General features: G+C 42.5%; 1 protein-coding gene across 1 annotated transcript in view; it reads right to left on the reverse strand.

Moving 5' to 3' along the window:
• man1a2 (mannosidase, alpha, class 1A, member 2) overlaps positions 1–15,662 on the reverse strand; it is a 190,830-nt gene that overhangs the window by 36,851 nt on the left and 138,317 nt on the right. Inside the window, exons 7-9 of the mRNA XM_080478269.1 lie at positions 9,693–9,787; positions 1,990–2,113; positions 1,488–1,581 (exon numbers count right to left, since the gene is read on the reverse strand). Coding sequence (XP_080334395.1) covers positions 1,488–1,581; positions 1,990–2,113; positions 9,693–9,787 — 313 coding nt within the window. The remainder of the gene's footprint in view (positions 1–1,487; positions 1,582–1,989; positions 2,114–9,692; positions 9,788–15,662) is intronic.

Consider the following 15,662-nt stretch of genomic DNA (forward strand, 5'->3'; position numbering starts at 1 on the left):
CTTGCCTTTCTTCCACTTAGTCTCAATAACTCCTCGCTGGCTTTGTAGCTTTTCTGAGTGCATGATCACCTAACGCTCACATGAAGAGTTTGATTCCGGTCTCCCAGTGGAGTCGCTCATGTGATCCGTCAATTTAAGCTCAATCGTGAGTGTGAAACTGCATCTAAACCTATTTCCACGATGTGCACAACACCTTTTCCCTCCCCTGCGGTTTAAAAAAGGTGCTTTCAATATGAGAATTATGAGATGTAGAGAAACTACAATCATATTTGGTGTCTGCCACAATAGATTAGCAGCATTACACAGAGCAACATGAAGCTGCTGTGGAGAAAAAAACATTCTCCCAATAACGTTTTCCCCTGTGATGCTGCAGCCCCAACCCCACAACAACCTGCATTGGTGACACTTAGCTGGTACTCTATTTGACCTCACATTGAAGCAAACCCCAGTTTGATTGTCTTCAGATTGCCAGAAGGTGTGACTGGGAGTGTGATAGTTCACCAATTGTTATCTGGTTATCAACTGCAGCCCCAATGTGACCTTAACCCTCTGAGGTTTCAAGTTTAACGCCATTCGCACGTCATAAGATATGTTTCCTTGTACAGTTACAGTACGGCAACAAGCAACATTGTGGAATAAAACCAAGTATAGCTCCAAATATTTCCCCTCATCTTGTTTCTATCTGCTCCCAGTAGACGGCAGACACACTTGACTTCAATCCTGAAGTCATTTGTGGGTGTTTGTTTATTTTCAACCTTTGTGAAAATAAACCCAGTTTGAAACTGGTCCTCTGTGTCGTCATGATGAGCTGGAGCAGGAGAGACGGTAGCTGTTTTCCTCAGATGATGATCAGTGTTTGTAATGTTGAGGCTTTGCCTTTCAGAGGCCGGATCGACCAGGGGAAGAGTTGGGGCAAGAAGGGTGCTCAGACAGAAAGTGCACCACGAGTTGTTCAGATATTTTGATGAGCCCGATGAGATCTGAACAAAACGCTAAACCCACTGACTTCCTCCCTTTGTTTTTTCAATGATGATTTCTACCAACAGAAAAGTTCACCAGGTCTGAACAAAATCTTCCTTAAACTTTATTCTAAAAGTGCAAAGCAACAACTAATGTATAGTTGTTTAGTTGACCCCCCGCCCCCCGCAAAAATAATAATCCAATATGGCCACAGTCTCATGACATCACAATATGCAAATAAGGAAATGTACTTTAATCTGAAACTGTGGGTGATATTAAATATTTTTCTCATTTACAGTATGTCTTTATATGAACCACTTTTAAGTAACAATCTTTTAAATTGTTGATCCCCCTTAGTCTGGCACCTAAATGGTTAAATCGTACAAAGCGGCTGGAGAACAAACGAGGTTGGATGGTCATAGTGGAGAGCCTGCGTCTTAGTTTGAAACCTAAAACAGTCAGAAAATGAAACTCTGTGCTTCATTTCCTGCAGGTGAAGTTAAGACAAACTAAGCGGTGTGACTCACGTTGGCCCCAGCGGCCGGTCCGAGGGTTCAAGTAGTTTGGGTAGAGCCCGTTGGGTCGGTCCATTTTGGCCAGCAGCTTTCGGATGTGCATCACCTGAAATAATCAACATGGATTGTCAGTGCGTGTCATTGAATGTGTGCAAATAAGTTCATAGAAGCTAAAAAAGCTTGTCATTTTCCAACACTTCCATCTTCATCGTTATGTTGTAAAACCTTTTGGGAAACATCAGGAACAGAACTTCTGATCCACTATTTGTTTGTAACATCAAAGTTATTCTAATGTTAATTGTATTTCTTCTTTAGGAAACACGAAATTCACTGTTGTCAAGAGTTTTTCGACCAAAAATGAATTTCGGCCAGCAGACATCCACTTTAAGCAGTTTCCCTTTTCTTTTTCACTGAACACACTTTAATAATTACTGACAAAATAGGAAAAAAAACAATGCAAGGAGAAATGCCATCATTATGCAGATGTATAAAGACGTATAAAGAACGGGATTACCTTCTGGTAGTAAGCAGGGTTTCCTGTCAGGTAGGTGAGGTGAACAAACTCCATGTGCAGAGTCCCAAATTCAGCCAGGATGCTGCTGCCGGCGGACGCCCAGCCCCAGTTACGGCCGACGCCGCTGAAAACAGAGAGAGGAGATGGTGGGTGACACAGAAAGGACAGTTAGACAAAGACTAAGGTTTTAACTCCGTATGAACAAGTCGAAATAACACATGGGTTTCATTTTCTATGAATGACGTCCAGCACACTTTGACAGTTCCTCAGATTTATAGCGTTGCAGCAGTAATTCTACGTTCATAACATGAACTGCAATTGCATGTGAAAAATATCACCATGAGTGATAAAAGTCTGTCTAAAAGCAGGCTCGACATTACAGTCGGCGTCGGCTGTGACAGGCGATAAGTGTTTTGTTCTACCACAACAGAAGACATAAAATATTTCTATTTGGTTCATCACTGGACATCGAGGTGGTCATAACTTAAAGCGGAGTCAGTGTAGTGACCTCCTGTTCAGGTTACCTGACTGAGTATACATCTGCTCTACTTACAGTGGAGTAAAAGACACACTGAGCTGCTTCTGGCTGTAAGTTTCAGTCAGAGATCAACAGGGTCACACATTTAAGTGCTCACATATTTTATGCAAGAATAGAGAGAAGGTTGGCGTTTATTGCATTTGTTAAACCTGCAGGTGTGCGTGAACAAAACCAGGAAGAGTAAACAAAGGTCAAGCGGACGTCATTATCCAGATTTAAGTGCAGCGTCTGCTGAATAAAGGATACAGGATATGTATGGGATATTTTGTCACAAGCTGAGTCATCTACTGAGTGAGCCTGAGGCGAGCTCGTCGGGGGTGGATCGTCTTCCAATCAAAATGTTGAGGGTTCAATACCCGCTCTGTCCATGTGTCTTTGGGCAAGACGCTGAACACCATTGATGTGTGAGTGTGAATGAGTGAATGTGACAGATCAGCGCGTTGAGACGGTTCAGTTTAAGTATAATCCATTTACCATACAGAAAGAAAGAACTTTAGTTTTTTCTCCTATTTATATATATTTACAAAAACAGTGGATTCCTAATTAACATAGTGTTGCCTTCAGACTGGCCTTATTCCAATAAGAAATAGCTCAGTATCAGATTTCAGCCTCGATGTTTTCTGAGTGAGCCTCCCTGGTGTTGCTCAGGACTAATTATTGACAGTGAGTGTGGGAAACCCCAATATGAATCCCAATTGCAAGCTGATGACATTTACCTACAAAGTATTTTCCTGCAACGCCGCCGTCCCAGACATAGTCGCGGCGCATCCTGTTCACACTATGAAGCCCATGGGGTCAGATGCGCTAATTATACGTCAAGATGAATTTGAATGAAAGCGCTTTGGTACCTGTTTACACTCTTTAGGGCTCGCCACACGTGTTCCGATCACCCGAAACGCATGTTAACGCCCAGTATGGGCACTAACAGTAGTTTACCCCTGGCGGGCAGTGAAGCGCCTGATTGGCCCAATCAAACAGGTAAAGGAGAGGCGAGTCACTCGTCTGTGTTTTCTGTTTACTTTCATTTCTCAGGAGGAACATTACAGATGTTTGAACATGTGTAGCTGTTTTCCCTGGTGGATGATTGAACGGTAATACAGAAGGAGAGCAGCAGTTGTACTCCAAATATTCAGAACATACTCCCCCTCCCCCGCCCCAAACACACTGAGCCTTGGTGTCTAGCAACTACTGCCCTGTGGATTAATAAAGCAATTTTATTTTATTGCTTTGTTCCATGAAATGAATAAGTAAATGTAAATTGATAATGCAGAGCTGGGAGGCAGTGAAGGAGGAGAAAGAGCACATGCAACCGCAAAAAGACAGTTTCCCATTACCTCAATAGGTACAAAGACATGGAGAAGAAAGAAAAATAGACTAAGGCGTTGGAAAGAAATGAAGGCAAAAGGATTAGAATGCTATGCTAATGTTACACAGTTTGGGCTTTTTCACCAAAAAGAACCAGGTGCTAGTTTAGGGGCGGTGCCAGAGCCAGTTCTTAAATGAGCGCCGCCAAACCAACCGGTTGTTTTTCAATTGTCAAGGGAGCCAGTGAGAGCCACGTCATTGCGTCACTCCAAAACATCGTACGTCACTGATTTCACCAATTTACCGCTCAAACAGGAACCAGGAGACGGACTGTTACAGTGGTTTGGTCCGGGTCGCTCCATCTAGTCTGGCCTGAACCTTGGATGCAGACCAAAGAGGCAGAAAACATTGAGTCTCCTCGTCGCTCTATCGTGTTTCTTCATGTCCGTCTTGTTTTAGTCCGGAGCCCCGGAGTGGCAATTGAAAAAAATAAATAACAACAACCGAATGAGTTTGGGTCTTATTTTTCAACATTTGGGGATTACATTGTGAATTTCTGCTCCTTTCATTTTACTTCTGGACGTGTCTGAATCAAAAGCTCCAACATGGAGGAATGGAGGTGAAGAATGATAGAACGCTGCTCTACAGCCGTTTCTAAAGGCACATTTTATGGCTAAAGAAATCCAAACTTTCATTTACAGTACTATGTAGTTTGTTTTGTAGTTGCTGATGAACCAAAAGTATCGCTTCATTATAAAGAAGTTCTGTGGGTTAGAAAATAATATTTGGGCGTCTCGTAGCGGAGAGCAACGCAGCCTCATCCAGACCTCAGCCTGCGGTCATAACGCGACACAAGACTTGAAAGTGAAGTTAGTTACATTGATGTTATGATGAAATGCGTTAAAAAAACGACAATGGAAAACTGCTTCTAAATGAAATATCCGACGCAGCTGACAGGGCAGCGCAGGAGCTCTGCAGCGCTCTCAAGAGCCGCCGGCTCCGCAAGCGCAGATTAAATGATCTCGTTCCCTCATATTATTAAGTCGAGGGAGTGACTTATTATATCGTTCCCACGCGGTATGTTGATTTTTTGTTTCTATAACTCCGGGGCTTCTTTCATCATCATTTTCAGTTCTGCTGCATTTGAATGAATTTCTACTTCACTTCGTTGGAAGCACCTGAACGACCTTGCCTCAGTGGTTTGGTCCACTTTCAAAACTGCTGCTTGACCAGACCAAATGAAGGTGTGAAAGTTTTCAGCATTCCCTAGTCAATCAAAACAAGTTCTCAAAACACAACTTTTCTGAAGCGCTGCAACTGAGCATGCTCACCATGGTCGTAGTAAACTGTTGTTTTCTGCACATGCTCAGTAGCTGGACAATCAGAACAATGTTTCCTCCAGAGTGTCAGGCTCCCAGTCCATATTCTTCTGGACTTGGTCATAACAATCCAACTTGGTCGTCTGTCCATTAGAATGTCCGTGTCCTCCCATTGTTGATATTTACAGCGTATTGTTCTCAGCTGCATGCGTGTGTGGTTTAATTACAAAACCAACAAACAGTGCCAAACCGTGGGCCAACATGAAAACATCGTTTTCAGCGTCTGACATTTTCATGTAAACAACCATCATTTTGAAAACGTTGCGGTGTAAACGTGAAACTTCCCAAACAAAACTGAAAAAACAATGAACAGGGCCTCAAACTGCACTTTTAAAAGTGACAGCGTCAGCAGTTTATCCTGCTTCACACACAATATACACAAAAACATCATCACTCCACGTCTGCCCATAAAACATTTTCCTCACCTGTTCTTTGATTTGCTCAGCGTCTTTGAGTTACGGGCCATTTTTGAGTTGTTTTTCTTTACCCAGTCAAAATGCGCCACGTGCTCTATAGCCACGGCTCCACCGCAGTACGTGCCGGAGCGGGACGGAGCAAGAGGGTACAGTACGGCAACGCACACCCAGGCCCGACTCTGTTGCGCGGTCCCGCCACAGAAAGTACGGTTAAAATGTAGGCCGAGTTGTGAACGACTCGGAGACACGTTGAGCGAAGAACACGGAAGCGACCGGCCGCGACTCAGCGGCCGTCCAAGTCGTTCTCTGTGACACAGCACAAACTTTCTCATTACGAGCAGCAGCGTCCAGCTCCTGCAGCGTCTGCACCTCGTAGGAAGACCGTGATGTTGTGTTGCGCGCCGACGTTTCAATAAACCCCGTTAACAAAACAACCAGTCAGCACAAAGCAGCAGATGTAAACAACAACAGGAGGGTTTACGGCCGATGAAATGTTTAAATATTGTGGGCAAGTCGAGAGTGACGATCGTCACGACCAATCAGCAGACGGCTGCGTCGTCGCTCCTCCTCACAGACCCGTTCCTCAGTGCTAGGTACCTCAACGGAGGGGTGGCGGAAAATCGTAGCCGGTGGTCGCGGTTTCTTTCCGTACCATCCACAACGTTTTCAGTCGGACCACGTGAAAACCCGTCCCGCCCCGCGACGTCCGGGTACAGACAGTGCAGTGGAACCGGGGCTTTTGTCACTCGTTTCCCCGACCAATATTTCCCACCGCGCACACACACACACACACACACACACACACACACACACACACACACACACACACACACACACACACACACACACACACACACACACACACACACACACACACACACACACACACACACACACACACACACACACACACACACACACACACACACACACACACACACACACACACACACACACACACACACACACACACACACACACACACACACACACACACACACAGTGGCCACCTTACATCACGGGAGTGATGAAGGTGCGAGTCGTCCTGCCCTTCCAGCACACTCTCCCACTCAGCCAGTGAAGAGCTCTAATCAGAACAAACATGTGAAAGCACCTGCGTAGGAGGAGCGCGGATGTGTGGGAGCTTCAAAGGAAACATCCCGGGGCCATTCGAAAACATTGTTTGAAGGCCTCAAACAATAAATCAGGACTTTCAAACATAACATTTAAAAAGGTCAGCACACGAGATTTAGTGGGTACAAACTGGCAGAAAGGAAATACAATAGTCACAATTATATTTTCAAAGATTTATGTCTCTACAAACCGGGAAAAGTGTGTGTGCTTGTTAAGTGGGGATCAGGTCCTTCTGAAGGAGCCAACCAAGCTGCATTACAGTGTCTCCACACTCACACTGATACCGGAGAGGGTGACGGGCAGATCCTGCATTATTCCGCCTCTACATCCAAGACACATACGTCAAATTAATCATGTACCGGTAGATTGAAGAGTTGAATTCTTTTAAAATAAATTGAGTAACTTTAAAATGGGACTTCAATGTGTGTCTTGATTAAGAGACACAATATGGCTATTTCTTTCAGCTACGTCAACTATGATATCGTGAACCATTTGCCATTAATCTTTTAAAATGACATGACTTCCTTTAGTTTATCAGGATTTAGTTTATCAGAAAACAAGTCAGTAAACTGAAATTTAAAAGCGTCACTTAATTTGTAGCAGCAACACTGTAGTTCCTGTATTTATGAGTCTTTATGGCTTTCAGGTAGAGCTGCAAGATGTTTGGTAAAAATGCAACAACACCGTTGAGTATTGAGACAAAGATGTGGCTTGTGATAAGTACAAGAAGATGATGTAAATTGTGCATGCTATAACTTGTCAGAATGCCTGCGTCCATCTCGAAAACAAAACAAAGTTGCTCCAAGTTTACCACTGAATTAAAGCCCTACAGGGGAAAGTAACAAGTTACTTCTGTTTCACAGCACTAAAAACAGCCCAGATCTAAAAGTCAGAATGGATCATTAAAAGCTTTAAAAGCTACAAGAGTAAGAATGTTTATTTTTTAATTGTAGTATAAAGAATATGTATATGGTAAAATGGGAAATAGACTTCACTTGAATAGCGCCTTTCAACAGCGTGAGCAGCCCCAAAGCGCTTTACAGAGCTCATCACATTCACACACACATTCACACACCATTGGCGGCTGCAGCCATGCAAGGCGCTGTCACTCCAATGGGGGCAGTTTAGGGTTCAGTGTCATCAAACTATGGTACTTTCAAAACGATATGTGGATCTTCAATACTTGGTTGGGAATCCCTTTGCCTTAATCACTGCCTCGATGCGCCGTGGCATCGAGGCAGTTGCCCGGGAGTTATGGAAGCCCAGATTTCCGTGATGCTTGCTGTCTGTCAGCTCTTCTTTGTTATTGGGTCTGGTGGCCCTAATTTTCCTCTTCATAAAACCCCAGAGATTCTCAATGGGGTTTAGGTCTGGCGAGTTGGCTGGACAGTCAAGGACTGTGATGGCATGGGGACATCAAACCAGGTTTTGGTGATGATGATCAGTGTGACACTCAGTTTACATCATTCATTCATGCCCTGCAAAATGTAGGCTGCTTTCTTCACAGTATTCAATTTTTTTGAATTCCTGTTTTCATGGGTTTTATGAGCTGGAAGACCAAATTATGTCAAAATAAACAAATAAATACTTGAAATTGTTTGAATTGTGGGCCTTGAATCTGCAATCTATGAAAGTTTGACTTTTTGAATGGCTTTATGGAAATAAATAAACTTTTCCATGATATTCAAATTTTTTGGAAAGGGTCTGTAGACAGGCAGAGATGGAAATCAAACCTGCAACCTTTCGATTTGGAGACGACCGCTCAACCAACCGAGCCATGCCGCCCCATAACCCGGGATGGATTCCAATCGGTTTCTCACATGTATTTAGACTCAATCTGAACTGAACTGGTGTTAGTTATACTCTATAGCGCCTCCCAACATTCCTCCTGGTAATACATTTCAGCAGATTTTCCACAATTGCACAGAAAATGTAAAAACAAAAGAACAAAAAAAGAAAGAAAGAGGATTTCAGAGAGCTAACTGGTCGCCTCACAGACACAGAAACTATGAGGGCGGTGGGAGCGTATCAACACAAGTGATATATTCCCAAACACCCAGTGTGAGAAAAATAACCATGGCTGCTTCAATTTCTTATAGAAGCTGGAGCTCATATCTACTGTACCACAGAAGTAAAGAAAGATCTTATCTCTTATCCACTGCCTCTGCACGTTGTGTTCTGGCACAGGTTGAAGTGGGCGACACGCTGGATATTTGCCAACTTCGTTTCTCATACATAGTGCTGTGCACTAAAGCATGGCTCATTTTCTTTAACCAGTCACATTGGACTGAAGGTGTAAACAGGCGTGTGTGTTCAGGCGTGTGTGTTCAGGAGCGAATAAAACGTGAAGACTTCATTTCTGTGTGACTTTTCAAACTATGCTAGAAACTAAAAAAGGCCTCACAACCAAACTACACATACATCGACAGAGCAGATGCCAATTAAAGACTTGAAAAACAAAACAATTACAATTGGTCGTTGATGTGAGTCAGAAGACGGCTGTGAATATACGTCACACTAACATGTTTGAGACGTATCGCTTAAGACAGTAAACACACAGTACCAGTCAAAAGTTTGTTTTTCATACTTTGCACCTGAATGACTCACAACTATGTCAGAAAGTAAGCAAACTGTCATTTCATCTGAATTGTGTAATTTGGATTCGACTACTATTCAAAAAGAAAGAATCCCTGTTTACCAACGTCGCATCTGGACAACCCAACTGATGGTCTCGGATCAACCAGTCCAGAATTGTCCTTGAAACTCTTGACGAGGCCAACCTGTTAGTTTAAACCAGTTTCGGTAATGACTTCATGAAGCTAACTGATAAAATACAAGGTGATCAAAGGGTATGTGCTTTGAAGAAGGTAAAACTGCGTCCGAACTTTAAGACGGGTTCAGATCCGAGCTTCAATCCTCAGTAATACTAACCTCTTCAGGTTGACCATGGCCCAGGGGATGCCAGTGGGTGTGTTGAATGCAGGAAGAAGCTTCTCAGCCAGCTGGACCGCCTTCATTTTAAACACCTGGAGAGAGAAAAAGAGTTCACTTTTAAAATGTAATTTCCGTTTCCTGCCGTCCATCAACCTCTGCCTAATATTCTCCTCAGAAACCCGACACAAGTACCGCCATAAAACAAGTGCTGACGACCAAAACACATGCAGGATGAAGGCAAATAGAACAGAGTGAGACGTCAGACGACAAAGGCCGGCTAAACGACGGCCACTTAGTGTCGGTGCTGAAAAAGATATACGGAGACTGGCGCTCTAATTTACGCAAAACCTCCCTTTGATTTGCACAAGAGTAATATGAAATGTTACAGGGTGCCGCCGAGACGTCAACGAGAAAAGCTCGGAGGTCATACGACATGGAGCAAGCAGAGTGGGAGAGCGGAGCGTAAACTCCGCCAGAGCTGAATTCCTATCACCGTGGCTGCTTCCTAATTCATCCGGAGTGACGCAGAGAAATGAACAAGTGTTCGTTTGGGGAGTACACAAGTTCCTGCACCCGTCAGACAGATGAAGCCTCTGAAAAAATCTGCTGCAGCCTTTGTTATTTTCTCAGAGTGCCAATCAGAGAGATAAAAGGAGACGGAGGTTTATTTTGCTGCTGAACCGAGCGGGTACGAGCATGTGCTGGAAAAGGAAAATTCAAAGGCTGGATGGTGGAAATCTGCTCAGTAGGAAATGAACCACCAGTGAGTGATCAGGGTTTTCTGAGCGTTCTTCTTATAACTCAACACGCGCCACATCATTTGGAGAGCTCAGACCGCATGACCACGATATTGTGGATTTCTTTTTCTTTAATTTATTCATAATTAACCAAAAAGGAGAATATAGAACACAACGCTAAACCAAGACAAGTCTTTTCTGTTCATGGAGGTGATATATGCTCTGTTTAAACGTCTCAAGCTTACGTCTGAAGGTCCAGAGGGGTCAAACACATTTTAGTACAGCGGCATCATACAACCTGATTTCATCCAGAGCTCGTCGGACTGCTAAAGTACTGCCATAAAAACCTTTCAGATTCAAACTGTAATGCATTTCTTTGTTGCGGTGTGGAGTATACGTCACCAAAATATCTATATTTTCACAAAACCAAACAATTGCTACAAAAATTTCTGACACTCTCAACATAAAGCCAATTTTAATGATACTTTCTGCTGCAAGATGCAGTGAAATGTTCAAAAAACTTCTAGAGCTGTTGCATTATGGGTGTTTTTATAAAGTCATCCTATCTTTCATGGCAGCATCTTCGATATCTCAGCTCGGGTGTCAATGTTGTGCCGCTACTCTTAAGGAATTTTGCCCATAATTTTAACAGTTTGCTTGGTGGCCTGATTAGAGTCATAAGCATTTCAGTTTTGTCCCACGGGCCTTATGTTTGACAGCGCGGGTCAGATGTATTAGTGAGATTAAACATGTTACCAAGAGTTCTGACATTTTAAGAGTAGAAAGCCTGAGTGCAAAGTCTAGGATTTGGTTTAAAGTGTTGATTTATAGCTTTTTTGGGCATAATGACAAATTGTAGTAGTAGAATTTATACTAATAAACTTATCAATGAAGTAGATTTATACAGCATTTCTCTAAACCCATACCGGCATATAAAAGTCAGGTAACTTAAAAAGCAACATGGAATATAAACTTATCTTGTATCTTGCAGAGGTTTTTCCCCCATCTACATCACTGTAGATCGCTGAGGCGAGAAACACTATTTTTTTTCATGACTTCAATATGTTTTGTGCTTTAAAATGTAAAAGCTTCTACATGTGAAGCACTGGCGCCTGAGCCGCGGCTCAACATGTTTAAAACTCTTAATCTCAAAACAATATTCTTTGCTTTTCTTTCACCATTAATTCAACATTCTGAAAATGTTTTTACTTTTAAATGTCATTTCTTGAAGCCATCGGCCATCGATGTTCACATTTCTTTCACATGACTTTGAAAAACTTTTCTTTCCAAGTAATAATTATTTTTGCTCGTCCTGAAGAAAGGAGAGAGAACTTCCTCTGCCTGCCAGAGAACCTCATTCATAAACTATCTGGTCTTTAGTTGGCATTTACTGCAGTCGGAGTTGTCAACACCGATCTTGTCTATTGTTTACATTTACAGAGGATGATTATAACTGGACAAAAAATAAAGCTGGCGGAAAAGCATAATAAGTTAAGTTAGTCTTTACTGCAGTCTGACTGACAAACACCCATCTTGCCTTTTGTTGACCTTTGACCCTTTTTGGGTGAAAATAATCGAACACCATCTTTTTTTTTTTATCTGCCTTTTCTCTTTTTTTCTATTGTTGGCCTGCTTGAAACTGTTGGACAACTATAGTGTTTTAAGTCAGCCTTTACCACGATCTGGTATTTATCTTGGACTTTGTTGGAGTTTCATTGGAAGACATCCATCTTGTCTTTTCTTTGCCCATTCCCTTTTTTTAAAATGTTTGTTAGTCTTTGTCTCAGCATGACCGAAATTGTTGAAAAAACTCGCATGTTTTTAGTCAGTCTGGTGTTTATCTTGTCCATTTGGCCTTTGCTGCACTGAAAATGGCAGAAAACTATCTTGACGCTTGTTAACTTTATTGCTCCAAAAGGGACACAATGAACAAAGTTAATAAAAAAGTTAGTGTCAGTACTGTCAAGCATTCTGAACAGTTCAAAGAATTACAGGAAGCCGTCTCAAAACTGATGTACGATAAAATATCCAAAAGATCTAAGAGTCATAGATCAACATTCTTTCACATTGTGGAATTTCTGAAAGAAATGCCACATTTCCCAGCTGGAATGGAATGGAAAACCTTTTGGGAGGGATTTTACTACTCGGAGCCCAACACAGAAAAGCAAAAGACTAAGCGAGTGATCAAAATGTTCCCCATTTAAGATCCATTGTTAACTCAAGAGATATTATAAAATAAATGTATGCACAGCTGCTCTATGGTCTCAGAAGTCTCGGCAGAGATTTAAAGCTTAAGAAAAGCAAACTAAGTTTCCATAAGGTAGAAAACTAGAAATGTTTAAAAAAAAAAAAAAATTTAAAATCAACTTAATGAGTCTGATGTGCACGGCAGGGCAGAGAATAAAATCCCTTTACTGGCTTTTGGCAGCTGACTAAAACACTGTGCTCACATGGATCAAAACATTAATTAACAAAATGCCAAAGGAAAAGTTCCAACTCCACTAAGTGACCACTTTGCCTCCAGAGTTGACGAAGACATTCAACTGACAACAAAGTTCTCAAACTCGCTGCGCAGGCACACAGCTAATGCTTCTCCATATTTACCCCACTAATGCAGCAGCAATTAGGTTTAACACGGCTTTATAGCACACTGCAGAGCAATTTATAGGCATGTAAGGACAATTAGCGTGTATGTGGTTTTCTTTTTCATCTTTTGGAGTTAAGCTAATTACAACAATGGGAGTGCATGATTGCTGACCTGTAGTGGGAGCAGGGCACTGCACAAAAACAACATAATCCACTCACAGTGAAAACCCTGGATAAATAAGTCAAATTTATGGAGTAATTGGGCTGTGAGGCAATAAAAATCTGTTAGTACAAATGTGATTTTACTGTGTGACAATGAGACTAAGTTGTGAATCGCAAATAACTACCAGATGGGTGTATAAACCTGTTTGTGAGACAAATCCACAGCGAACAAGAAATTGTTGAAAAAAACCTTTTTAATAATGTTTGACTCCCAGTTTTGGTTTGTGGATTTTACTGATGATCGTGGGACAAAAGAGCACATAAAGGGAGTTATATAAGTGGCAGAGAATAGTCAGTCTGAGCAGCGTCGCAGGGAAAAGCACCTCAACATGGGGCAGATGGAGGCTGATTCATCAACACAATCTGTCAGGGCTGAGCGGTTTTATAGAGAGACAAAGCAGATCTATGGAAAATTCCTGCTGTCTCACAAAGTAAGAGGGAGCAATAACACAAGCTGCTGTTTGCAGAATACTTAAACAGCTTGTGGGATCGTAGTGGACGTTTTAGAGGTCAAACTGTGGAGTTAATCATGAAACAAATACAGACAAGAGGATGGAGGGAGGAAGAGAGAAAGACGAGGCTGTCCAACAGATGCAGAGATACGGCCGCATATGAGCAGGATATGAAATGCATGAATGGGAAAGGGGGGAAATTACTTGGGGGGGGACTGGGAGGGGCTCAAAGAGGCAGGATGAAACATAACCTGGACGAGCAGACACTTAAACGACAATAATACTGAGGACAGATGCTGCTGAAACAACTTTAGAATTCTTGTCAGAGTTTTCTGTTAAACCACTTCAGAACGATGAATCCACCGGCAGTGGCGCTAGGATAACGTATAGATCCTGTAGGAGTAATTACTTCTCTTTTTTACTTTAAACATTGTAAATACAGCATGTTTTCTGCGGGAGATGACTTTATTCAATTCAGTGATTTAAACATTGTGAAGGATACGATAAGATCACAGGAGGTTTGCTCCAGTGCAGCTGGTTTACCGCTATAGTTTAATAATGTGCATTGACATATCTGGTTAGCCTAATTTCCTCCAATAGTCCAAAAACACGTGTTTGAGATTAACTAGAATCTCTCAGGCACCGTTCACATGACAACGATCATTATTGCATTTTCATTTCAGAAACATTTTGCGTTTAGACAGTAACGCTTTGAAAATGACCTCAGTACGCATAGAAATGGCAGAAATGCTGAGACGGATAGTTTTCATATAGCGGCCACTAGAGGGTGCTGCGTTTACTTAATACAAGAAAATTCACAATTGTATGTGGCAATGGTATGCTCAGGGGTCTTTAACTCCGCTCCTCGAGGGCACCTGTCCTGCATGTTTTAGCTCTCTCCCGGCTTCAGCATACCTGAATCTAATGATGATGGTTGATGTATCACCAAGGTTGTGAAAAAGCCCAATAACGAGCCCCTCATTACAATCAGGTGTGCTGCAACTGGGAGAGAGCTAAAACATGTAGGACAGGGGCCCTCGAGGACCGAGGTTTGAGACCCCTGCATCTTTCTTAGTCATTTTGGCCCACTAAGTATCGGTTGTTGGTAAGAAAACAAATAGTTCCGCATGTGATCCAGACAATTGGTGAATTAAATGAACATTTCATTGAAGAAGCACTGTTTGATCCTAAAGAGTGAACTGCATAAACAGCTCCTGGATTCCTTCACTGTTAAACTTCTGTTTACTACTAACTTATTACCATGACCATAGTACGCATGTGCAGTAGCAGCATTTCAGAAAAAGTTTTATTTCCCCTGTTTACACAGAGACTGGGCATTTCCAAAGAGTTGGACCATTTTCAAAAAGTTACGTTCTCAGTGACTCCGGAAGCCGTTGTCGTGTAACTCAACACCAAAACTTTGTTGCTTTCACTTGTAAACTGAGACTGTCCCTCTGCCCTGTGATGGACTGCCGAGGTGTCCAGGATGTACCCTACTGAGATGGGATCATCCCCGTTACCTCAAGCTGAATGAAATTATGATCGAGCACCTTATTTTGCCATCCAATACAATAATGGAACACTGTCTAATAAAAATGCTGAAACGCACCGACTTGTAAACCTGTGTCAGGTTGTGTGTGGACTGTCTGTCCAATCATCATAAAGTCCATCCATGTATCCGTGACCCGTCATCTGGCTGCACTGAGGCTCTTAACAAGGTTTCACTGGCAATTCTGCGGCTGACGCCATCAAGCAGGAGCGGGATCCAAACGACCCATCAGAGGAGACGGGGGTGGCCTTCACAGATAAAACTGTGGTTTACGATAATCATCTTCCTCCTCTGCTCGCATATGCAGGTAAGGATGAAAGAAAAGCTGCTGTCTGGGAGAAGTAGCTGCAAACAAAGGCAACGTTGTGGATTGTTTAAATTTATCCACGAAGCGAACCAGGGGTACAGAAATCATGTTTAT

This window comes from Lipophrys pholis (assembly GCF_963383615.2).
Source record: "Lipophrys pholis genome assembly, chromosome: 13".
Classification (NCBI taxonomy): domain Eukaryota; kingdom Metazoa; phylum Chordata; class Actinopteri; order Blenniiformes; family Blenniidae; genus Lipophrys; species Lipophrys pholis.